The sequence below is a fragment of the Drosophila virilis genome, chromosome 2 (assembly GCF_030788295.1).
Source record: "Drosophila virilis strain 15010-1051.87 chromosome 2, Dvir_AGI_RSII-ME, whole genome shotgun sequence".
In the NCBI taxonomy this organism is placed as follows: Eukaryota; Metazoa; Arthropoda; class Insecta; order Diptera; family Drosophilidae; genus Drosophila; species Drosophila virilis.
Genome location: NC_091544.1, coordinates 13,571,992 through 13,598,400, shown reverse-complemented (window position 1 = coordinate 13,598,400; position 26,409 = coordinate 13,571,992). Strand labels below are relative to the sequence as shown.

Sequence of the window (26,409 nt, the reverse complement as noted above, 5' to 3'; positions counted from 1 at the left end):
CGCCCAATTATTTAGAATTTCGTTTTATTGATTTAAGCAAAATATGATATATGTATTTATTAAACAGTTTTTTTTTTATTAGTTTTTATTTCAAGTCAGAAAAATATATATGTAGGCATATATGTATATTATGTGTAAAACTGTGTTTTATAAAGTTGAAATCAATTTTCCGCTAGCTTAAAGAAATGTTAAACATAAAATGGATTTCGTATAAAGTAAGAACACAATAGTCGGTTCATGCCGACTATATATATATATATCTGTATATATTTATATGCCCTGTACATAAAGTAAATGTTATTTTTAAATTTAATTGTTAACGCGTATTGTTGGTGCTTTTTGCGGAAAAATAATCTTGGGACTAATACAGGGTATATAAATAACAATAAATCACAATAATGTTATGCAAATTTTCGCTAGAATTTATGTCTATTATTCTGCTCAGTTTGCTGCACATGCTACAAAAATATATATACATTATGTACTAAAGTCTAGATCTTAAACGTGACACGAGAACAATTTCAATTTAATAGCTACCCCAGTCCCAAAACCGAAAATGATCTATTTGAAATGCAGGCCATCATCTGATGTAGACATATATAGAGAAATGGGTGTGTCTGTATGTATATATATATTCTATATGTTGCATTGATACATATGATATGAGCTGAAAGCATTTGTTTGCAGTTACATATTTATAGGTTTACCGAATGGTACATATATAAATATATCTATATATAGTAACATGGATAGTTGCGTATAATACATAGATCGAAGCTTTATTGTACAGTTTTGATACGACACTCGGATTGGTCAATTCGTTAAAAATAATAGAATTTAGCGGTATATCTATATATATATCTTATATATATATATATATATTTATGGGGTATATGCGGACTTGTTGTCTAGGAATTGAAAATCTTTCTCTTTTCTTTTATGTTACAAAATATAATAAAAAACGAAAACAATTTTGACGAACGATTGCGTTTCACAGTTTTGCTTTTCCCCCCATTGGGGCGGCGCCAGTGGAGCTGGGCACATATTTGGTCTCGGCGTTGGCAGCGCCAATGGCCACTCCTAAGAGGCGCTCGCCGCCTGCGGCCTGCTCGCCTGGCTGTGCGCCTGTGTACGGGACGAGCGCACCTCACGCACATAGCATTCGCGGCAGACGCGCACCGCTTTGGTCAGACCATATTTGGGCAACGGTGCGGATGCATTCGAGCAGACGCCGCAAAAGACGCCGCCGCAGTTGCGGCAATGATGACGTCGCCGGAAGGCAGTGAATGGCGTCTGGCAGGACATGCAACGCGGTGCCTTGCCATCGGGTATCCAGGCAGGTGGCGACATTGTCGTTGTTGTTGTTGTTGTTGTTGCTGATGTTGTTGTTGTGGCGGTGGCTGCTGCTGTTGCGGCTGCTGTTGTCGCCGTTGAGCCTATGGACGGCATCGATGCCGAGTTGCTATGCAGTCGCCGCCGGCTGCCACTGCGCGTGCTTATGGGTGAATTATGCTCCGAGCTGGAGCTGCTCGAGGAGGAGCTAGAAGGAGAATTGCTGCCAACGGAATTGTTGCGCTGTCGCTGCATTTGTAGCTGTAGTTGCGCCTGCTGTTGCTGCTGCTGCTGCCGTTGTTCCTCCTGCAATGTGCCGCTGGTGGCTGCCTCCTGATCACCCAAGCTGCGACTGCGCGCCACATGACTGCGTGCCACTGTCGAGCTGTTGGAGCTACTACTGCTGCCGCTGTTGTTGTTGTTGTTGTTGTTGTTGTTGTAGCCGCCACCGGACAAATCTATGGTATTGTTGCGCTGCATTGCGGCGCCCGCGGAGTGGCGGGCTGCATTGGTGCCACCACCGTTGCCGTTGCCCATGTTGAACACATTGTCTAGCTCCGGATTGACCTCCTCGGCTGAGTAAATGCTTTGATTGGAGCCGGCGCTCTCCTGTATCACATCGTTTTCCGAGGCACGAAACTCGAATAGCTCCGATTCCTTTGTCTTTTCTGGTATATCAATATCCTCCTGGGACGAGGACATATTGATAAGGAACACGCTGCGCAATATCTGGCGCAGATCAGAGGCAAAATTTGTCTGCAGCTGATCGGCAACACCAGCAATGCAAACGAACAGACGATGCAGCAGATTCTCAGTGCTCCTGTGGGCAATATGATGATAATAGGTTACGAAATTGCCGCCATATATGCCAATATATATATTAGAAGGATACTCACTTGAACTTAAGGCGAGCTGTGGTATTGCGCATGGCCAGCGACACATCATCGGAGAAAGACGAGGCATTGCTGGTATCGGCACTGGCCAGGCCATGGCCATGATCAATTGTTTGCTGCTGCTCAGCGGTCGTCGACTCCCAATGCTCCTGGCTGCAACGTTTGCGTGCGCTGCGACTTGTGCGATGCGGATGCGTCTGATGGTGATGATGATGACTGTGCTGCTCCGCTTGTGCTGGCTGATGCTGCTGCTGATGATGATGCTGGCGGTGATGGTGATGGTGGTGATGGTGTCGATGATGATGGTGGTGACTGTGGTGCCGTTGGCGTTGGCTTCCGCTGCGCATTGGCTGCCCGCCGCCATTTGGTGTTTTGATTGTCGATTGCTGATTGCTTCCGGTCGTTTGCTCGTTCTCGCTGCTGCTGCTGGGCAAACGCAGACGCTGCAGTGTGCGTCGTGCGGCCAACATGGCAGCACTGGTGCTGGGCTCCTCCTGCTGCTCTGATGATGGCTGCAGTTGCTCCTCTCGTTGCCGCTGCTGCTGCTCCTGCTCCTGTTCTGCGCCAAACTCATCGTCTTCGCTGGCCACGAAGTTGTCCGTGAGTGGCGCCGTTTGCGGTTGCAATAGATTGCCCAGATTTGTATTGGGTATTAGATAGCCGGAGGCACAATCTGCTGCTGCCACAATGGCCTTCAGTTGTGCCTCAATATATTCATCCACGTCGCTGTCGCTATCATCATTCAAGTCCTGCTCATCGCTGTCCAGCATACCACACTCCTCCTCATCGTCTTCCCTCTCCTCATCATCATCATCATCATCCTCGCTCCAGTTGGCCGGCGGATTTGTGGACGTTGTGGCCGCCGAAGAGGTGGATGCTATGGAATGCGAGGGTGTCGGCGAGGGCGCTGGCGAGGCTGTGGGAGTGCTGCCCGCTGAAAGCGACAACATGGACGGAGAGCGTGCGACGGCCTGTGTGGCTGCACTCGCACTGCAGCTGCTGCTGTTGTTGTTATTGCGATGATCCACCAGGCGTTCGACGGCTTTGTGCGGGCTAGTTGTGCTGGTTTTTGCGCTGCCGCTGTCACTGCTGTTGGAGTTGTTATTGTTGTGGTTGTTGCTGCTGTTGGGCTCAGGACTGGGTGCCTCAATGCTGCTGTAGCCTAGTGGCACCTGCAGGCGAAATCAGAATAGATAAATATAGGCTTCAATTAAAAATTTAATGAGCTGCCTTACCTTCGTGTTGATCTCCTCGTTGGTGCAGAGCAGTTTCTCCAGCTGATACAGTTCCTGTTTGCTCAGGTTGCGCAACAGATCCCTGATCTTAATAAGTATTGTGCGAAATGGACGAAACATCTCAGAGAGCTCATCGCCCGGCATATCCATATTAAGCGGACCCTTTGCATAGATTACTAAACCGGCCACAATAGCCAATCGTGGTATGGAAAACATAAGGCCCGGATCGAAAGCATCCACCATGTCCTGATCGAGCAGTCCGATCTTCAGGGCACGCTGCAGCGTTTCCGAGAAGAGCACACCAATCCATTGCTGCATCTCGTATTCGTGACGCGACTTCACCTGCACCATGGCGCTCACATAGCTCAGTTCGAACTCGGCGAAGAGATGATCGAAGATCTTGAGACTCTCGTACAGCTGCTCGGTGGTCGAATCGTTAAAGTCCAGATGAAGCGTCTTGCTGTTGGGCACATTGTTCCGCAGGCATTGATCGCGCAGCAGAACTCGCACATTGCTCAGACTTTTGGTGACGGCTTGGGCCAGCGGACGCATCTCTTTGCTCTCGGATTCGCGATTCAAAATCGATGAGCCGGCGGCAAGGCACTCGGCACCAAACCACAGCTGCCCGGCCAGGTTCTCCTGCAGCACTTCTTCCGGGAATTTGGCGCGAAAGGCACGCGGATCACGTTCTTCGCCCAGCAGCTCCTCCATAATCAAGTTGGTTATGGCCAACACTTTGTCCTGCAAGAGATTAAACATATTAATTATGAATCGTTTACTAGTAGGCGTGGCACTCACCTGATTCTGGCGGAGTCTGCTAACCAGGCGCGTGCACCGATCCGGCTCGGCGCGTCCATCGAAGCTGTCCAGCTCACTGGCCACGGCGGTCAGCGATCGATCGGCATGGTAGAAGCGTGCCAGCAAGGATTTGTCATCGGCCTGCAAGGAAGCAAGTGCAGACAGATGGGCATTACAAAAGGTGCTCTCTTATCAATGCAGTAGGACGCAAGCAAAGTGACGCAGCATCACACACACATGCACACACACATACACACATCTACACACACGTACATTTGCTAAATGCGTTGCGAATTCATGTATTTCACAAGCACCGCATCACGTAATGGAACAAACAGCCAAACGCAGCTCAGGTGAGTAAGCGCCAGGTAGCGATAGCTACTGGCAACTTCTGACGATAAACATGTACAGTCCTCGCTCGATATAATGAGCTACAATGGTAAGATGTGATACCCTTGCGAAAGGCAGTGAACCCGAAATATGTAATATATTACTGCCTACTTTATAAAGTATTTACAAAAATTAAAAGTAAATCAATTTGGCTTTAATTATTTTTTTTTCGATATATCTCGACGACGATTCAAATCCATAAACATATATGTATATTTTTTATAGGTTATAGGTTACATCTATCTTTCTCTCTCTCTCACTCTCTTTCGCTCTCTCTCTTTCTCTTTAAAACCTTGTTGATGAATGATGAATATTAATAAAATAAGTTTTTCAAAATGCAACGATTTTGAATAGATAATCGACGAGATGAATGTCATTAGCTCTTGTCGAAGAGTGGAATCAGAAAAATGACCGTTTACCTATGAGAAGTATCTTTAGATACTTTTTGCACTGGATCCAGATCTTTTTAAAAAATCAAATGCTATGCATAAAGCTTATTTATTTTAATTGTGTACAAATCCCTTTCAATCTGATAATTAAAATAAGTTAAGCATTCGTTGCAGCCAACTTTTGGCATAAATCTGGAAAACCTCAGTGAGAGAGGCACTCTTCACTCTTCTGCTCCTCTCTCTCTCTCTCGCTCTCTCGCTCTCTTTCTGTTGGCAAGTTAACGGCAGCTGAACTTGTTTAATTTTTGCTCTGCTGCTTTTTTGTTTTCTTTCCTTTTGCTTTATTTATGCATTTGTGATCTGTTTAAATATGAAATAAAAAGCGAACGAAAGGCAACAGAGCTTAAATGCTAAATGCGTTGGAAGGAAACAGAAAACGTACGACAAAATGTGTTTATTATAAAGACAAACACGTCGAAAGAAAAAAATCGTTGACTCCGTCGAAAACTGCGCAGTTCGACAAGCCAAGTCAAGAGCAGAACAGAGCATTAAGAGTGTAAGGGGGGGCAGCAAACGGGGCGAGGCCAAGGCAATTGGAAAAGTTTTGCGTAAAAGAAAACTAAAGCAAAATAATGTTTAAAGGGAAATTGCGGCAATAAGAAACAACCACGTCAGAGAGAGAGAGAGAGGGAGAGATAGCTTAATTACCACGTTTCCAGTTAGTTTTTCAGTGAACGGCAGCGAATGTCCAATAAGAAAACTAAACCAAAACTGAAAATGAATCACGCGCAAATCGATAAATGTGGAATAAGTAATAAAAACGTATAAAATGAAGTTAAGAAAACGATATACGTACATATACAAAAAAAAAATTGAACCGAAAGCGACTCAATGCCGACGTCAGCGTCAGTGCCTACGTTGTGTTCTTGTTGTTGTTGTTGTTGTTACATGTGGCAATTCCATTTGTTTACACAACAATTAAACGTGCAATAAGCGAAACGCTCTGTGAGTGTGCGTGCGTGTGCGTATTCGTGTGTGTATGTGTGTGTGTTCGTTTGCTTGTGGGCCTCTTGACTTTCGGTTCTTTGGGGCCATGTCTTAGGTAGAAGCATTATGTCTATTATATATGTATGCAAGGTCGTGAGTAAATAGTTCAATGACTGCCGCCACACAAGTTCTCACAGCCGTTCTCGCCCCACGCTCCCTCTCATTAACGTTCTCTCTCTCTCTCTAACCGTCTCTTTCTGCTTTTGGTCAAAAAGCGACGTCGCAGTTGATCGACCATTTGTTGCTTAGCGCCAGATTTATTATGGACATTCACTCCACGCCATTGCGACACTACGCAACACGTTTTTATCGAACTGCGCATCGGCTTGGCTGAAACACAACTTGAACGTCAATCAAATTTGATTGATAAAGAGCGTTACTTTGGTGAGCAGTGCTCTTCTAGCGGATGCCAACAACCGTCCCAAAGGTCCACAGCAAACACGTAATTAATTAATTAATTAATTGCACTTAGCTTATATTAAGTTTAATGCACGAATCTCAATTGCAATTAAAAGCAGAGAGTCGCAGGCCTCGTACAAAAACAACAACACACGGATGTCTAATTAAATATTCCAAGTGTGTGTTTTGGCCAAGTGTTATATCGTTAGGTACAGCTAATGCCGGTTAAGGCGCCGTCAGGTACACATTAAAGATATTTTCTTAGCTATAAAATTGAGGAAATCCAGCTTTATATTCATTATAGATATATGATAACGCCTTGAAGTGTGTCATTTGTGTGTGTGTATATTTCCAACTGCCATCCAAAGTGTACTCTATATAAAATGTTTTTGTGTACAACTTACACACTGGCTCATCGATTTTCTTAGGTACAAAAGTATTAGAGTTCCGCAAATTTCTGATAATAGGGCTTAATGGTAATTTTGTAATGTCAATCGCATGAAATCAGTTTTTTTTTAGTTAATGATTGCATTGTTCGAACCAAGTAGACTTCAATTGGTCAATTGCTTTTCCGGATGCTCAAACATGTATTATAAAAATGTGCCACCATATTTGAACTTTAAAAATTCCAAAAAATTATAAGAGATCAATTTTCGGCATGTTAGCTCAGTCCTTTATTCAATCTAATCAAACAGTATTTAAGAATTTTCACATTTAACTATAACTAATGAAAGGGGCAGCATCAATGTTGGCAACATCAAATTCTGTTGCATAGTGTAATTAGGGGTATTCCCCATTGCCCAATGCTATATTAATTGTAAATATGCATGTTTTTGTTTTCTTTAGCAAACATGATAACAAACCGAGATAATATATAAACAAATGTGCAGAATGTACAAATTCAAACTCTTATAAAATAATAGAATTTGAATAAAATCATGAAATGCAAAAGAAAATTCGCTTCCATGGAATGCGAATGGATGGCAAAAATCGATATCTACACACATTTGTGTAGCCCGATATTGAAATGCTTTAAAATAATACTGCGCATAGAAGGCCCGCAGAAGTCTTATAAATACTAAAGCCCATATGTTTGGGTAGTTTCAGTTATTTTTGGGAAATAATGCACAAAATATTTGAATTATAGCCCCAACTGGTTGATTGCAGCTTATCGCAACAACAGCAAAAAATAATAAAAAAAAGGGGCAATAATAATAAATTAAATGTGAGTAAGCGAATCGAATGTTGCCGATAATATGCACACACATACACATACACATGTATATATATACATATATATAGCCACACTTGCAGTAAACATATCAAAAGTCCAGACAAACAAGACAAGTGTTTGTGGGCGCATGTGGACGACTTCGGGTGTGCGATTGCAATTCGTATAAAAAGCATGAAAATGAGACAAAAACGTTGAATGCCAAAACGTTAGTCAATCATTTTCAGGCAACAGCAGATGTTAAGGACACCATTTCTGACGTCACACAAGAAGCGACCTCGCTGCCACAAAATGACCAGCAACAGGCAACTGACACAGGTCCTTGAGCCGCCCGGTACGAGGACGAGGACGAGAACGAAGGCGAAAGTACGAGCACGGGCAGGAGCAGGAGCCGGTGACAGGCTTAAATTGCACGCAGTTTTTAGCCTCGAATGCAGCTGGAAAAACGAATGAGGTGCTCACCGAGCAAATCCCCCTGCCCAGATTGCACTCATCAGAAGCCTCATGCGGTGGCGCCAAGTCGACTGCGAGTTTCCTTTCAGCAGCTGTTCGTCTATCTATTGACGCACTTGACATTGAATACATGCTGTGAGGTCGCATCTTTTCTGGCACTCAATCAGTTTAACAATCGGCAGGGGGTGGGAAGGGGGCAGGGGTACAAGTCAAAGAAATAAGAGAAAAATATTAGCAATTGAAAGCCTTGATTACACACAACAACAAGAATGCGAATGAGGTGGAGACCCAATGTTAACCCCACAACATGACCTTACGAGCATGAGTGCACACACACACATATATACATATATATACACACATATCTGAACGATTGTATAACAGAATAAAGCAATATTTTGTGCGCTTCCCTGAGGCGCTGGCACCTGCCCCAAAACGGTTAATTGCCAATTAGCGACGTGTGTGAGGCCGGGGAATAGGGGTGGAGGGGGTGTGTGATTTCTATTGAAAAATCAATTGAATTTAATTGCTGTACAATTTATAACTAGAATTAGAATAGTGTCAAATTTAATAGACTCGCCAACGGTGAGAAAATTATCAAACAACTAGCAGCTGTTCTAGTTTGCCACAGGCCCCAGGTCCCAGATAACTGTTATCAGTAAGTATGCTACAAATACACACACACAGACACACACGTGTATAGATAGATTTGCATTATAATCGGCATTCGAAGCAAAACAAAGAGCTTCAAATTTAGTAATCACCTCACACAGCACTTGACAAAAGCCAAACACAGATAATTTTGTAGGCTTACTTTTATGAATTTCAACTATGCTCTTACCATAAAAATATAAATAAAATATAAAGTTGAACAACAAAATGCGTCGCAAATAAAATAAGCCAAACAAAAGTAATAAATTTGAAAGTGAAATCACGAATTAAAAGCATGCAACTTAATAGAAAACTAAGACTAAGAAACAGTGCAAATTATCATAAAAGTACATTTTTCAGTTGAGAAAATAGAAAAAGGAATTGTCCAAAATCTAGAATATACCAAGATCAAGACGGAATTGTGAAATGTGTAACGCTTAGAAGAAGACATCTCCGACCCCATAAACTATATACAAATATTCCTGATCAGTATCAACAGCCGAGTCGATAAAGTCATGTCCATCTGTCTGCCTATACAGAAATGCCTCTTTCTGTTGCCGGATCGGACCACTATATAATTGCCATAGGCAGCAGCTCGGCATTGACTATTTTCTCTGCCCTTACGGGCAGCATGAACATTATAAAAAGGTTGGGGGGTCTGCAAGGGTATTAAATCTTTGGCGTGCCGAGTATTTCCCTAGTTTCTCGTTTCGATTTACGAGGGACTTCTTTAGATAAAAATAGGTCAAATATTTTTCATGTGTGACTTTAATTGAATGTCTTTTTAATTACAAAAAGGCATCAATACAATTCAAATAATTATACAATTCTGACTAATATATGTCGCGAGAGTCGCTTGGGGAAACGAGGTTCGATTTAGTTCCGTACCTGTTCACGATATCGATCTAATTTATCGATTACATATGTTTATCAAACAATCGAAAGTTATCGACTACAATAATAGAAAATATAATCGATTTAATCGAAGGTTTCGATAATAATCGTTAATATATAAAAATATATATAAACCATCATAAAATATAGGTAAACCTAAATGAATAATTGAAACTAAAATAAAATAAATCCATAACCGAAAACGTTTGTTATCGCAGAAAAGTTAACAGAATTGGGCATATCATTGACCCATGTAATACAAATTTCTATAGCATTTGGTAATTGTTTCTAATTACGATTGTGCTTAATGAGGGCTTCCGAGGAATTAAATTAGCTTTACAATTTGATTTGCAGGCATTAAGTGGCACGCAAGCTCAACTGAAATTGAATTGAATGTAAATACATATAAATGTATTTATATATATGTTTTGTTTATATGCACACAAAATGTATGCCTAGATATTCGAACATATATATAATATATGTTTTCACTTTCGATAAACAGGCAATGCACGAATTCGAACTGAGTGAAAAAATACAAATGCGATTGTGAAATTGTCGCCTTTGGCAATGGTGTCGATAATTGGGGAACTGTCTCAACAAGGGAAATGAGCGCAATTTAATGAGGCGGCAAAATGTGAGTCATGGTCAAATTAATTATATAAATAAATGATAATCCCTATATGCATATATACATATAAATATATGGACGAATGCACAGCAGTAGCCACTACAAAAGATTAACAGAAACAAAACAATGCAAACCCCACCTCACAGCATTTGTCTGGAACAATTTATAGGCGCAATATTTAAGCCGAGTGCAAAGACAAAGACAATAAGAGAATATTGAAGCAAAGCTGAAAAAATATAAATAAAAACATAATGTATGAAACGAGAAAAACGCATGATTCAAACGAATTTGTTCATTATTGATCTGATACAAAAAAAGGCAAATAAAAAAGTTTTACTTTTATTTCCGGGCAATGCGTAATGCATTGCCTCCGGATTGCGAGTGCATTCAACTTGCAAAGCGAATAATATAACTATAAAGGCAAAAATAAATGAAGATTCCCTTAATATTCGACAAGCATAAAATGCCGAATCCGGTAAAAAGTAAAACGGAAGTAAAGCTAACTCTCAGGCATATAACTCTCTCGATTCAAGTTCTATTTGCCGAAATTTCAATGCAGCCCTGTTTAAAAGTCAACAACAAGTGGCAAAAATTAAACATTTTATTATGTCACAATTTATTCAATTTGTTAACAAATAAAAGGTCACATTTGCATACATTTCCAAACAAACATGCAAGCGATAGAAAGCGACACACAAAGAAAGAGAGAGAGAGCGAGCGAGAGAGGTAGAGATGGAGCGAGTCAGAGAGAGACAGTCAGAGAAAGAGAGAGAGAGAGAGAGAGAGAGGGAAGTATAAAGAGGGCTTGAGATAGACCGAGTAAATAACCAAACAAACAAACTAATGCGGAAGAGGCGACAACAGGCGAACAAACAGGGCCAACAACAAAAGCCATTCCAATAAATTGGATAATAACCGCGTTGGGTCTGGGCCAGTTTAGGCCGCAATACCAGCTGGGCTAACCCGATTACATATATTCATGAATCGTAACAAGGGGCGACGACGTCTTCGATCATATTATTCTTATGTCATTTGTTGAAATCATTTTAACTTAAGTAGAGTATCTAAGAAAAGACATTTTAAATAATTTCTGAAAATTATTGCCTTGCCCTGGTCTAGTCGGGAGTCGGGAGTGCCCGACTGGGAGATGCCCTATAATCCTTCCAGATTCCTAATAAATTTATATAGATAGATAACTACAAATACTTTTCGCTAGTTGCGCCTTTCCGCACACTAAAAGAAATTACCTTCGGTGTTTATTGTCCGATCTTTTTTGGAACATATCTATGTCATCAAAACGAGCCTAAATAAAGGGTAGAGTTATGGGCATCCCAGAAATCAAATACTTTGTTCAATAAAATATGTATTTACGCTTTTCGAACTTTAGAAATAAAAGCTGTCATTTGTCTGTCCAGAAGAGATTTGTTTTTGCTTGTTTCATAATATAATCATTGAAAATACATTCAAAATAGTTTTCATCTTATCGCCTGCATTTTTGTTGAATACTTTTAATAGCTATCAGTACATTGAGACTATTAAGCACTATGGCAATCTCTTTATATAGAGACAACAATTGCACATCAGTGTGCATTATCAGATTTGCATGCCAAGACACACACGTAAATATAGATAAATTATATAGGTTTATATTAATAAAGGTGGCGCATTCGCAGCTTAAGCTACTGCGTGAATATAGTATTTTATTAGCCCCAGGCCTAGTCAGGCAAGTTTATAGTTTATAAGTAGTTGTATTAACTAAACGTAATAAATTGTATTTTAAACAATACTGTTTTCTTCACATTCCATCTTCTGGCATGACCTTCCTGCGCGACTGGCGACCCACTTACAAAGTCGCCTCGAGTTGAAGTGAATTTTGCAAGCCTGAGACAAAAAGCGGGTTAAACCAAACATTAACTGGCTCAGGGGCTGCTCGGTTCAGCCGCGGATCTGTTGTGTTTATAAGGCAACGCTTTATTCCCATCCACCAGGCGCCACAGTTTGTTGCCCATTGATGACAAAGATGATGAACCGCAAACGCTTTCACTTTTCTTTACGTTTTGTTTATTTGTATACCCTGAACCCATTGCAAATGTTTAAATGGGGTATTATGATTACGTACAAGAAGCATCTCCGACCACATAAAGTATATTTGGTTTGTTTCATCATTAGATTGGACCGTATCCAATAAATCGCTACAAATCGATATCAAACTCCTGCTTATTAATCTTTTAACCCAGCTTTTATGAACTAGCGTATAAACAGATCCCAAATATTTCACCTGTTGGATGCCTCCCTACTTTTCGAGGAACAGTCTGGGGCTTTTAATTTTATACACATTTGAATTTCAACGTTAGGGCCTGAAAATTAGTTAAGCAGGAGTGAGAGCCTAAGCAAAGAAGAAGCACAGCAGCGTACAGTTGAGTCAGGGTATCTCCTAGTCGGGCACTCTCCACAAGAGCACTCTTGCTTGCTTTTACTTGGGCCCCTCACGTGGGCTGAGGTTAGAGTGCACGCTACGCAGCGTTTAATCATTCCACATGCGTTGTCCGCACTCGGAAGTGACGCGTCGCTAATTGAATAGCCAGAGATATTCTCAGTTTAGCCAGCAAGTGGTCTGCGGGGAACGATGGGGGGGCGTTGCTTTGTTCGCAGCACGCGCAGCAGTTCCAGTTCCACAGCACCAAATAGAGCTCCCCCCACCCACCGACCCCCTCTCTCTCACTCTCTGGCTAGCTTTCGCATCTCATTGATATGCCGGGCAGAGCGCGTGGTCTTATGCAACTGCCGCTTTAAGCTATTGATAAGGCTGCTCTGTAGGGCACACTGTCGGGCAGTCTAGCCTGTGCCTCACTCTGTTCGTGAGGATTAGGTAATATATGTGTATGTACGAGTGCCTCGGTGGCTATTCGAAAGTAGGAGATTGGCTGCTGGCCAGTGCATTGCACTGCTCGCAATGCAGACGCCGACGACGACGACGATGCGACGAGATCGATTCGATGTGAATGGTGAAAATTTCACCGCTTTTACTTTTCCCATTGCACACGGTCAGCGGTCTGCTTGGCTATAAATACTTATATATATATATATTTTTATTTTTTGGTTGGAAAATGTTGCTGTCAGCGCGCGTCGGGTAAACACGTAAGCCGTAAACGTAATAATTGACATATTGGCGCAGACAACGCTGCGCCAAACCACCTGCAGAGGTGGCCAAGCCAGAAGATGGCCCGGACTGGTCGCAGTAGTGAAAAGGAAAAGGGGGGCTTTTACTTTGGCATAAAAATGTATTTAATTGTAACGTTTACCGTTTGCAATCAGATCCCAACTAAGTAGGATCCATCAACAATCAAGCACAGACAGCTGTCGGTGTGAGCGTGAGCTGTATGTGATAACGGAGAGCTGTCAAATAAGCTCGGCAATTTCAAAAAAAAAAAAAACTAATGGGATTAATTTCAGAAATCAAAACTCAAGTTTTATGACTGACAAACTGAGATATACAACGATAATGGCTGGCGAAGCCAACTTAATAGGTGCACTTCATGTTGCCAGATCGGTGTAAGAAATCAAAAATTTCCTTTACTTTTTTGTGCCGCCTGTAGGCATGGCGTTGCCCAAAGGGTAACTTTACAGCAAAACAGAAAGCTTGGATTTGTTGTAAGCGTACTGGCGCAGCCAACTTAACACAGACACACTGTTGCCAGATCGATAGAAATTATAAATTGTAATTCATATTCGTACATTTATTGCTACATTTTTTTTCTCCTAACACCCGCCTTTTACTTTTCAAAGTAGCCGAATGAAGCTCAAAGTTACGACTCTCACAATCGCCACTCTCGCATAAACTTATGAAAATGTCATGAAACGTTATTCAATAGCAACGTTAACAATCTACCATCGACTAGACAACTTTCGTACCTTGCATTATCGCATTAGATGCAAGATTTATGTAGATTATGCCAACAAATCGCAGCTCTACAAAAAAAAGCAAACAACTTTGCCAGGCCAATTAACAGCCAAGGATTTTGTTCAGTTCGAGATTTTCACTCGTCAATCGTAGCTCGTAAATAACCGATTAAACATTCACACTCTGTTAATTTAGCCTATGTATGTCTAAGTGTATACACATGCAATATATTTTCCGAAATGCTCAACTGACTCAGATGTGCGCTGTTTGCGCCTCCTTCATTCATTCAATACTTTTCACAATTCATCAATTCTAAGTGTTGTTATCACTTGTTTTCATAGTATTTGAGCCGCATGCGTCACAAAGGGCGTACTAAACAGCGCACTAAGTACACATACACACGAACACAATTGATTACTTTTATTAATATGCATGTGTAGGGTTTTCATAGTTCCCAATGGAAAAGTTACAGATACGCAGAATATTTTACACTGGTTCTTGTCACTTTACACTTCTTCTTTGTCGAGCTAAAGCCTCAACTGTATGTACATTTTATTTGGAGATAGCGACAATTAAATACCCTTTTGAGAATCTTTCTATTGATAAGAGTGAGCTCACATGGTGTCAAAATAAACTGAAAACTTGGTGAAGATATATTGTTGAATTGTTGAAGAATAAAGTTTTTAAGAAACTTGACTCGTAGTTAGTAAGTATATATATATATATAAAAAGACCTTATTGAAGCTCAATATTTAAACATACACTTAAACATTTCTTATCTAATAATAATCTGATTATCTTATTAGGAAACTGTTCGGAAACAATAAGGTTAAACTCCAAAAGGTAAATATATAAATTGTTGATAGGTTCAAAGATGTCTTCACCAATGCGTTACATTTCAAGTGAAGTATTTGAAATACCCCACTGGAAGTGTATTAAGAAAACACTTTAATTCACCGTCGTATCACAACAAATAAAATGGTTAAACCGCTTACGAAATTCTTTACAGCGTTAAAAATCACGTGCAAATCATTTGGGAAAAAAACACAGTTCAGCGAATTAATTTGAATGATATCCAAGTGCAAAAGCATGTGAAACACTCGTGAATACAACAAATCAAAATCGTGCATTTCTCTATATTATTTATGTGCGTGTGTGTCGTAATATTCAGATAACATTTTCTGGGCTTTACTAGAAGAACCAACCAAATGGGGCCAGCTAAAACGAGCGCAGAGCAAAAGTTGTTAACAGACGGCGGCGTCAACAGTGGCACATGTCAATATGGCCCAAATTGTATGAGCCAATGGATAACAGGTTCTTCTTCTTGTTGTTTCTGTTGTCGTTGCTGTTGTTGTTGTTGTTGCTGTGGGCACGCGCAACAGGCCGCGTCCGCCATTCACTTGACGACACCAATAGCAGACGCACACACATGCACATAGACGCGCACACACATGCACATAGACGCGCACATACATACACAGAGACACGCACACAGCTGCTGAGGTCTCATTTAGATTAACGGTGCGTATGCGCATCGCACTCATTCATAAAGTCTATTTGCTTATTGTAAGCGTACACTGCAAGAAAATCAGATGCACTGCGTTTTTATTAGTCGAAATGTGTTAAAAAAAAAAAAAATAAACATAGTCTATGTCGGATTGAAACAATAAAAAACACAGTTTAAATCGGACTATTAAGAAAATTAATATAAACTTAGTTTAAGTCTGAATATATAAAACTAAAAACAGGGTTGCCACTCGTTAGGCCAAAACTCTCTGACACTCTTACAAATGACGAGTTCTTCTCTTTGTTTTCTTTCCAGTGCATAAAATAGTTTCATTTCTGTCGCGTGTGTGTGTGTGTTTGTGTGTGTGTAAATACAGTAGCTGTGGCAGTAACATTACCAATATTAAGTATACAATTAGCAACTGTACTTTGCCGCTGGTCTTGAGTATTTCATTTCATTTCATTTCTATATTGTTTCATTTGCTTCCTCAACATCAAATATACATGTTGCGTTTGTGGTTGCTTTATAAAATTTTCACGCATTATGTTGTTGTTTTTGTGGCTGATTTTATAGGGTTAAGAAAGCGTTACGAAATGAATTTTCAACAGGCGGTCTCGGCGTTTTGAGAATGACATGCAATTCGACCTCCATTACCCTGCAAGTCAGTTACTTGCAACATCTATCTCTCGTCTCGTCTCTCTCTCTCTCTCTCTCTCTTTCTCTCTCTCTCTCTTTTTCTCTATTGCTATCTCTTCAGCAGAAAGAAACCTTTTTGGGCCACCGACATTTGTGTCAAAAATGACTGTTAAATGTTTTTATATTTATTTTTTTTTGTACTTTTTTCTTATTGTAATCGTTGCCATTCCGCCTGCTCATGTTTTTTCTTTGCACAAGCAGCATTATTATCGCGGCAGGCAGAGTTTACTGTGTTAATGGACGCTTTGTGCTGATGGCGCGAACTTAAGTGTTTTACCCTTGCAACATACCCCGAATTGTAATTGTGGACAAATTAAAAAAAACTGTATGTATCTACATTTTTGTATAAACGAAAACCTTAACCAAGACCAAAAATAAACCAAATATTAAATACCCGAGATAGCGGAGTATATACTATAACTATCTCCTTCCCTGAACATTTTCTGCCAACTTTGTAATACCCTATAAGAAGCAATTGAAGCCAGATTTCACTTTTTATAACTATCTTTTTTTTCGCTGACAAGCTATAATACAATTCAATGCCAACATTAATCGAGTTAATGACACACAATTCAAATAGGCAAGTTTTAAGGCAGTATAAAACGTTGAATGCGTATTACGTATGTATAATAAAGCAATTCGAACAGATCCCAACAAAGTGTAAAACTAGAGAATTGAATAAAATCGCAAATTGTGATTGTTCACATTCCGTGCTTCGTAATTAGATCAACAACAGGTAGCAGGCGGTCCAAAGACGTTAAGGTCGGACAGGTGGAAGGTAGCCAGATCGACTCAATTACTGTTATATATTATAGTATTTATTCGGAATCATCACACCCACAAGCAACATATAGGCTTATGGATAAATAAATATAAGCCACGTGTACATTTCATAATTTGCATATGCATATGTGTACATAGAAGAAAAACAATATCTATTGAACAGTTCTACACTTTTAAGCATATACACGTAAATTACGATAGAGTGCACATTGAACTCTAATCTTGTTTATGACATAATGCTTACAATAATACATCTAGCCGGAGTATAGTAGGTGTATTTACGATTGTGGCCATTTGTTAATCAATTTCAAAACCTGGTTGCAATTGTTTTAGCTTTTACTGGATTTGTTTTGGCTGTGCTTTGTTTTTAGGTAAATTTGCAATGTGTTGTTGTTCATTTTTAAATATAGCGTTGCCACATCGTGAAAATGTCATTTGGAAAACCTAAGAAATCCGGCAACTATTGCGCCGAATACTTAACTACCAACAACACTTGTATTTTTAAGTGTGTGTGTAAAAATAAACAAACTTACTTTGGCCACACTTGCCTTAATTTATTAGCCAGTGTCTTCGCTCAGAATCGCAAGACAAAAGCAAAACAAAGGAAAGTTGCCGCAAAGCCACAAAAACATAAAAAACAAGACACACACAAACAATAACGGCAACAATGAAGCACCAGGAAGCATCTGACGGATTACACATGTGCAGTCAATGAAAGAAAATGAGTGAGAGGGCGAGGGAGAGGGAGAGGCAAAAACTATGCTGCATTTTCTATTTCATTCATTCGGCTGCTGATTTTGCCGCCTCTTCTACTGCTTTGATGTTGGAAAACGTAACGTTATTTACGAGGTTTCCAAGGCAAGAGTAGGCAAACAAAGAAGTGTGTTAATGAACAGCGCAAAAAGAAAAGCAAGACGAAAAAGAAATTGCAACAACAACAACAACAACACTAGCGAAGCAACCGGAAAGTGAAGCAACTCAAAAAGCTGCTTTATTTTATTTGTATTATATACATAAATATGTGCAAAAACCAAATGGAGAGAGAGAGAGAGAGAGAGGAACAGAAATTAATTCCATGATGCATTAGCATGCGCATGCATTCGTACACACATGCACATACATATGTGCCTTTCCAGTGGCTTATGTGCATATAAAAAAAACTTTAATGAATTTATTACATTGCAGTGCAGCAAGCGTAGAAATTTTCAATTAAACGCAAATGAAAAGTGCACTATAAAAACAGCTATAAAAATTGGGTAAAGCAGCAGAAATTGATAAATGGGAAATGGGAAGCACCTAAATCGATTGAGCCATGCTTGGCTGAACCAAACTGATGCGCATGTGTGTGTGTGTGCGCGATATTAACTTGGACGTAGGCCCAACTTGTGGGTAATACCGAACGAATTGACCGTATATGCCGTTAGATAATCACGTATATATAATCTAACTGCATTTGCCATACCCTCTAATGTTCCAGACACAAATTATTGAGATGTTTAACTGTACCTTATACATACGTACATATTTATAGCTATGCATATGGTCTGTCATATCGCATTTAATCAGGCGAGCTCTATTCCATTGAACCGATTTTAAATCTTATCTAATCTTTACAGTTATTTTCTACGCAAGCGAGATAGAAGCAAATCAATATTACAAATACATAACGGACTGTCGATAACTTTCTTATTTCTGTAAGTTTTCAACAATTATCAAGTTAGGTTATTTCTTTACATCATTTCGAAAATGACCTCGAATTGGCGAGGTCACAAATATAAAACTCTGATTTTAAACTGATTTTTTAATGGATTTTAGCGTGTAAATTGTTTCTAATTTTATTTCATTTTATACACTCCACATTTATACATATATATATATATATATATATATATATATTTGAACATAGCTTGTGAAACGAGCAGAGCGTACGGCAATCAAAACGTCAAGCGGATTGATGGATTGACGTGCGATTGCAGTTAAGAGCAACAGGGGAAGATACAACACTTAAATCGTGAGTGTAAGGGGGGGAGTGAAAACTTATTTTTGGAACAGTATAAAATGAAAAAGATCTTAACGGGACACATTATATTTCCAGGCAGCACCGTGAGAGCGTCAAGCGATTCGTCTTACGCCTAAATTTAGAATTCAATGAATTTGTATTTGGAAATTTCTTTTATTTTGAGTGATGTTTGAGGCTAAAAATAACTAAAACTGAAAATGCTCGCTATCTAATGAGACGCTAAGACGCGAGTCGATTTGTGCAATGCTTATTATAATTGGAAGAGTTTTCAATTGGAAATTCCAGGTTTTTTTCCATTGAAATGAGCTGCCTGGCAAAACAACAAAAATTCCCAGTCAACGCGGCCATTTTCAAAGTCGTCTCAGGCAATTACATACGTACATACGTATATATACATATATATACGCGTATTACTAAATACGTATACAGACATACATGCCTTTATTAAAATCAAGAACAGAATCAAAATTACTATACGTAGTTCGCAATTTACAACACGAACAGACCGATGGCTACTGTTGTTTCTTTTTGTTGTTTTTGTTTGTGCTGTATCAAGTGTTGTGTTCCGCACATGTTGCCAATTTGTATAGTGTGGGTAACGTATGCAGTTTTCACATGTTAATGCAACTGACTGCGCGCTAGTGTTGGTAAATGTTGCGACTGTTGTTGTTGTGCTAGCTGGCTTCCAACTTCTGCCAACGTCAGCGAATTAATCATGCAAGCCCCACTGCCAGCGATTACAATAGCTAACTACGAATGAGGGAAATAAAAATTGCGGTTAAAACGCAGCTGGCCGTGTGTGTGAGTGAGAGGAAAAGAGACTGAGCCAGCCAGGGCCAAAGCAGCGCAGCGATGACGTCACAAGCACACACAGCCGCACGCTACATCTCGCTGCTTGACACCATTTGCGCTATTGCTCTTAATTAATTACAGGTCTCCTTCATTGTGTTTTTTCTTTGTAATATATTTTTACGTGATAAGCAGAGACCAACACAAAGTGAGACGCACCAACTATTATCATAATTATAGAACTGAACTGTGTGCGTGAGTGTGTGTGAGAGTAGAGACAAATGTAAATTAGGTTATCAGCAATTTGATGTTGCTTTCTGTTGGCATACGCACCTTTGGTTTATTTAGCCACTTGCGAAATGTATCCATGGTTCAGCTTGGCCGTCCCGTTACCGTCAGCTTAACAGCTGTTAAAACTTTAACTGAGCCACCGTCTCTCTTCGCTCGACTACTACACACCGATGACAATTAATCTGTGTGTAAGCAGGCTGTCAAATGACTAGCAGTTGGCGCCGATTTGCTCCAATAGATGGCGTCGTTGTCGTCCTTGCCCAACGCGCGCGGATCGCACACAACAACAATAACATAAACGAAATGGCGCGTATGACAAATCCAAACAAAACAATAGCAAATATGCAAGAGAGCACAATAACAACTATGTGTCTGGGTGTGCGTGTGTGTGTGTGTGCCTGTGTTTTGTTTGTGTGCGTACGATGTTCTGCTAACTGCTTGGCCACACTGCGTTCAATACAAGCGCATATGCATGCGTGTGTGTGTTGTGTGTGAGTATGTATGTTCGACTTTGTGCGCTACTGTTGCATTCGCGTTGTTGGATTTTCACTTCTCGGGCATTTCAATGCACTTTATCGAATTTTACACTTTTTGTATAATTTGAAATTGCTTCGTCTCATGCTTCCTTTTATTTTGTAACTTTACAAGTGCTAAATTAATTTTCTTTTCTTTTTTTAAATGCCTTTTGCACTTGGCTTCGTGTATTCGTATTGGGTTTGCTTTCAACACACACGCGTGACTGTTGCGTGCTCTTTCACTATCCAAAACTCATTTGAACTGCATTTCTTTATGTGGAAATTGCGTCGATTTGTTAAAATTCTTAAATTAGGTTGAATCTATACCAGAACACAATGGGAAAATATGTTTTTTTGCGAAAAAACCATTAAACTCGCGCAACACTTATCCGCCCTACCGTCTAACCAAGCGATGCATGTACGTTGCGTTCAAAGATTTTTTTTCGACTAACATATGTTAAGATTTTTTGTTATTTAAAATAATGTAAACGGAATGTTAACACGCTAACCATCGATAAGATATTCGATAGCTATCGATGATAATGCATGTTGGAAATGGTATGCTGGTCAAACATAGATTATCGCCTACTCAATTAACTTTGTTTGGAGAATATTGCTTGCTCAAATTATGTTGCTATTCGAGTGGTTAATGACTGAACATTGTTAATTTGTTAGCGGATTCCGATTTATCACTTATACTTTACTCGATGAATGCTAAAAATATTGTGAATTAACAGCTTCTTAACATGCTCTTATTTGCGTTATCTACTCATATTTGCGTTTACATGCCCCTCGCGTCAAAATAACTGTTAAACACCAAAACGAAATTACGTTCAAGACCTATCAGTAGAATATTATATATATGTGTGTGTACATTATGTATATATGCAAATTGTAGTGGATATAATGTGTAATGGCAGATAACTTTTCTTATTAGAAATTTGGTTTCGCCTTGAATCTTAAACATGCCGTATCAGTCCACTTAGAACTTTCATTGAAACAGCTGGCAACTACCAGCGAAAGGTGTGCGAACGAGACAGCTATATGATGTGGCGCCAATATTTGAAAGATTAAATATATTATGCGGCCATTAAATGTATTTCAATGTACAAATTGTGTGCAGAATATTCTAAGCTAGCGAATTCTATTTACTGCAAGGCAATGCGTCGAAAATGATTGTTGAGCGGACCTTCGTCCGAGTAGCCAGCGATCTCCTGTGGTATAATACCCGATTCTTCAATCGAGGTGCACGGGCGGCACATGCACTCCAGCGGCGCCTTGGTGAGGACTTTCTTGAACTTCCGTTCACCATGCTTGACCTTGGGACAGAACAACGAGACGGCCGCCTCACGCTCACCCGACTCCTGGCAGCACATACAGGAACGCTCCATTTGCCAGATCTTGCTGCCCGACACCTGGCAGGGCAGAAGAGAGTATCCATGGATTGTGATTGAATTAATTGATTGATTGTGATTCGATGCCCACCTGTATATAGCTGGCACAGCGCCCTACACATGCAAACGAGGGTATGGGCTTGGGCACACAGCCCGGATACTGCAGGACATGGATGACGGGCGTTACCTGGCAATCGTCGCCCAGATGTCCGATATCTGCAGATGCAAGCAAAGCGGATCTGAGGGCTATAGATAGAACCATTAGCTAAATCTATATCATATATTTTTACCGTTATCGTTGGCACCCGCCGCCGCGCCGTCCGCCTGGGCCATGCACAGCTTCAGTAGGCTAACCAGGACGCAGTACAACAGAATCAGCACGAATATCCTGTTGTTCTCGTGGCGTAGCACATGGCGCAGCATTTTTCTGTTGTCCAAGTGTCCCCCAAGTCGCGACGCCTGCAAATGGAAAACGCTGCCAGCCGCCCAACGCTTTTTATAGTTGCCGCTCCAAAGTGGGCACCGTGGCCCGCGGCCGGCCGCAGCTGTCGCCTTAATGTCCTCTGCCGGCCCATGACTTATGGCCCAATAAAGGCGTCGCGGCCGGGGATAAACCTTTTTGCCTAGTAATTGCATACATGAAAAGGGCATTTGTCCCGCTGCGCTGCTCTCGCGCTCCTCACGCTCATTTATTGCCCCACTCCCAATCACAAATCACAGCTTAAGCAAAAACCCGACCAGCGTCCACATCATCATCATCAACGGCATCGTCAGTCCAGCAGCTCCATTCCTCTGGGCCAGAAAGCTGACCAGCTTGCCCAAGCGCTGCTCTGCCCATTGCACATTCGAGTCCACCGTGGCCAGTGCCTGGCTAAGTGTGACCGCGGAGCTGCCGAACAGCGTCTGACTCTCCTTGTAGAAGTTCGAGAACAGCTGCTGCTGCTCCCGCGTGGTGAAATAGTCCGTCAAGTCGCTCAGCGCCTGGGCAGTCTTCGGCCAGCTCTCCAAGCTGCAATTGATCAAGTGTTATCTAACTAATTTGGAAGTGCCAGAAACTAAAGCTACAAAAGAACTTACGCCTCAGCCAGTTGTGCGATGTCCTCGGTTATCATTTGGAAAATGGGCGTCACCAGGTCGGGATTCTGCTCGTACAGCTGAGCCAGGCCAGCAATCTTCAGGTCCACGCTGTTGCCCTTGCCCAAGATCTCGTTCTGGTAGTGCGTCCGATAGTCCCTCGTACAGCTGGCGGCGCGCCAGTATATCTCTCTGTCTATATAGTTAGTTTCCTTTGCATAGTATTCCAATATGCGAGAATATCCGCCAGATCTGGAGGCTGCGCAGTAGAATGTCTCCCGATAGTCTGGAGATGGCTTTTCCATGCCGCCTTCAAATAACTCCTTTACCTGGTTAGTGCAGTTGGAATTCTGGTACTTGCAGAGCCAGGCGACCTGCTGGTTGCGATTGTAGACATCCAACACCTTGTCCCCGGAAGTCCAACCGACACCCAGTTTATCGAGGACCGTAACTGCGATATCACTTAGATACTTGTTAAAGTTGGGCAGCTGCTGTGGGGTCAAACGCTTTGCTATCCTTTCCATACCCACATATGCCGCATACCAGGGTATATATTCGGTTTCTGTGCTCATGTACTCCATGAACTCGAAGACCTCCACATAATCAATCAATCCAGCGAGGGCAAAGTTGAAGAGATCGTCAATAATCGCTGCACGATTCTCGACGGGGATTCCACTATGTTCAGTCTTGGTCAGGGCTACTTGAATCCGTCCAAGCAGCGGTTCGTTGTAAAAAACTCGGTAGTAGTTGGCTTGTTTTAGATTAACGATAACCCAGTCAATGGGCTCGTCCGACCAGTAGTTGTAATCATTTGATTTTTTTATGTAAAAAGCAGGCGTTAGATTTTGGAAATTGGGCGACAGATTTGTGGTGTAGGTGATGGGCACCGTGTAGCGCAGTGTGGGATCGCTACCATCGCTGGCATTCAACAGAAAGCGTTGCTGTTCCCAAGATAACATATGGTCTTTCAGATTCAGGCTCACTATGATCCGTGGGTAGCCCACCTGTATAGTGAAGTCGTAATAGGATTGATTTAATACGCTCTCCTGCACAGGCCAGTGATCGTTGAGAAGTACATATAAGCCAGTGGGCGACGTACTGCTCAAGTAGCTAGTGAAGAAAATTCAAGTAAGATATATTGGGCTTGATTTAAGGCATTTGTACTTACTAATGCTGAAGGAATTCTTGGATGGCCAAATTAAAGTGCTCCTCACCCATTGCGATGCGCCACATACGGATGACACTAGCAGCCTTATCAAATGTGAGTTTGTCGAACTTGTAGTCAATATCCGCAGGTGTGAGGATGCTCCCTAACGGGCTGGTCATAGGCTGTGTGAAATTTTGAGAATCCCTCAAAAGGGCATTATGAAGCTTGTGCACAAGAAATTGCTGGTCAAGCTGATATTCCGGGTATAGCTAAAACGAAATTTGTGGTATATTAAAGACATTTTGATATCTAAGCTTATAGACTCTAAGGCAACCTCGTGTCCCATAAAGAATTCATAATAGCGGGCGAATCCCTCATGCAACCAAATGTAACTCCACCATTTGCATGTGACGCTGTTGCCGAACCACATGTGCGCGTTCTCATGGACTATGTTGCGAATGGTGAACTCCTTCTGCGTCCAGCCATCCGTAACGCCTGGCTGTTCCAGGACGACCTTATCCCTGAAGCATTAAAGGAATTGTATGAGCTTAAGCCGCGTTCGTCATATTAGTCCCTGGCTAAACCTACTTGAATATGACCAGGCCCCAGTTCTCCATGCTGTTGTGGGGAAAACGAGGTGTGGTTGCATACTGCAACAGCTCGTTCCCTAGCTGCTGATAAGATTGCTGGAACAGCTCACCGAATGCGGGAAGAACGCGCTCAGCCACGCTGTAGCTGAACTCCGTGTAGTTGTAGTACGCCGGACGGGTTAATATGGACAACGAGCTGTTGCCCCGTGCCTGGTACTCGGAGACCACGAAAGCCAACAGATAGGTGGACATGATGGGCGTAACCTTGAAGTGATCCGTAAAGCGATTATTCCTGCAATTTTAAATTGGTTTAAATGTATCCTCTGAAGGAACTATCCGTTGAAGCATACCCCTCGTCTGTAGTTCTGGTTAATTCCGTGTTACTGACGACGCTCAAACCACTTGGTCGGCCAATATGCACCTCGAACTTGGCCTTGAGGGCGGGTTCGTCAAAGCAGGGAAAGACCAGGCGTGCGTTGATGGGTTGCATCTGAGTCAATAGCACCCATTTGGTCTTCATCGTAGCCTCGTCTATATAGCTGGCGGAGAAAAGACCCACTGTATCGGACTGAACTTTCCCGGTATACTTGAAGTACAAGGTGTAGTTGGCCTCGACAGCTAAGGACTGCGTCAGGGGCACTGTCAGCTGCTGTGTCTGCTCTTCAGTCGTCAGCCGAGCGTTAAGTCCACTCTCCACCAGCTGGTCAGCAGCATCATAGAGTGAGCACTCTTCTATATTGATGGATATATCCTTGTGCAGCGTGATTTCCTTCACATCTGCCAGCACCGCCTTCAAAGTAATGAAGACCTCGCCATCGAACTGCGTACCAGGGTTGTCGGCATCGCCGCGTAGACCTATGGTTAGGTTATAGAAGATAGGCACTACGCTGCCTTCGAGCCGATAGTTGAGGGCACACTCATTGCTCCCGATCCAGGCTAATGAGAGAAGTGCTATTAAGGGCCAAATTCGGATTCGACAACTGTTCATATCGAAGGCGGTTCCAAAACTGATTTTTGTTTCGGTCAATTCTATTCAGATTGGCTTATGAAAATCTTTCCAACAAAGGAAGATAAGATTAAAATCTGATCTACGATGAGCAATCGGCCAACTAGTTGACTATAATAATTAGTAGATAGCTGTTTCCAACTGGGAATCGGTATAAATGGGGGATATCTGTGGGGTTCCAAGCTACTGATACGAGATATATTTATGAAAATTGATTAGCTTTATAATTATCAGAATTGATAAGCAAAACATTACAGCTGAGACGTATATATGATTAATTTGCCTTACTAGAAATCATATACACTTTGTCAAAAGATTAGATAAGGTGAATTATGGTTTGTTTTCATGTTTTT

The 26,409-nt window shown here is 41.4% G+C and overlaps 3 protein-coding genes across 5 annotated transcripts; all 3 read right to left on the bottom strand.

Moving 5' to 3' along the window:
* Window positions 1-51: 51 nt before the first annotated feature.
* On the bottom strand, window positions 52-21,299 carry LOC6630849 (lateral signaling target protein 2 homolog). Of its 2 annotated transcripts, none has more exons than XM_002053895.4 (5): window positions 20,373-21,299; window positions 4,259-4,399; window positions 3,461-4,201; window positions 2,229-3,397; window positions 52-2,152 (listed from the first exon to the last, which is right to left on the bottom strand). In XM_002053895.4, exons 1-5 carry the CDS (start codon window positions 20,406-20,408, stop codon window positions 1,081-1,083), a joined length of 3,159 nt encoding a protein of 1,052 aa, XP_002053931.1. In that variant the 5' UTR covers window positions 20,409-21,299; the 3' UTR covers window positions 52-1,080. The 2 variants fall into 2 exon arrangements, with proteins under 2 accessions (XP_002053931.1, XP_015027057.1); XM_015171571.3 differs by lacking the exon at window positions 20,373-21,299 and adding an exon at window positions 5,746-5,910.
* Window positions 21,300-21,759: 460 nt separating this feature from the next.
* Window positions 21,760-22,890, bottom strand: Burs (Cuticle-tanning hormone bursicon). Of its 2 annotated transcripts, none has more exons than XM_070207327.1 (3): window positions 22,545-22,890; window positions 22,331-22,485; window positions 21,760-22,260 (listed from the first exon to the last, which is right to left on the bottom strand). In XM_070207327.1, exons 1-3 carry the CDS (start codon window positions 22,888-22,890, stop codon window positions 21,994-21,996), a joined length of 768 nt encoding a protein of 255 aa, XP_070063428.1. In that variant the 3' UTR covers window positions 21,760-21,993. The 2 variants fall into 2 exon arrangements, with proteins under 2 accessions (XP_070063428.1, XP_002053932.2); XM_002053896.3 differs by having other exon boundaries at window positions 21,775-22,260; window positions 22,331-22,455; window positions 22,530-22,890.
* A 58-nt stretch (window positions 22,891-22,948) lies between these two features.
* LOC6630851 (membrane alanyl aminopeptidase) lies at window positions 22,949-26,039 on the bottom strand. Its single transcript, XM_002053897.4, has 6 exons — window positions 25,401-26,039; window positions 25,049-25,342; window positions 24,795-24,981; window positions 24,482-24,729; window positions 23,317-24,423; window positions 22,949-23,248 (listed from the first exon to the last, which is right to left on the bottom strand). Exons 1-6 carry the CDS (start codon window positions 26,036-26,038, stop codon window positions 22,954-22,956), a joined length of 2,769 nt encoding a protein of 922 aa, XP_002053933.2. The 5' UTR covers window position 26,039; the 3' UTR covers window positions 22,949-22,953.
* Between the last annotated feature and the right edge of the window lie 370 nt (window positions 26,040-26,409).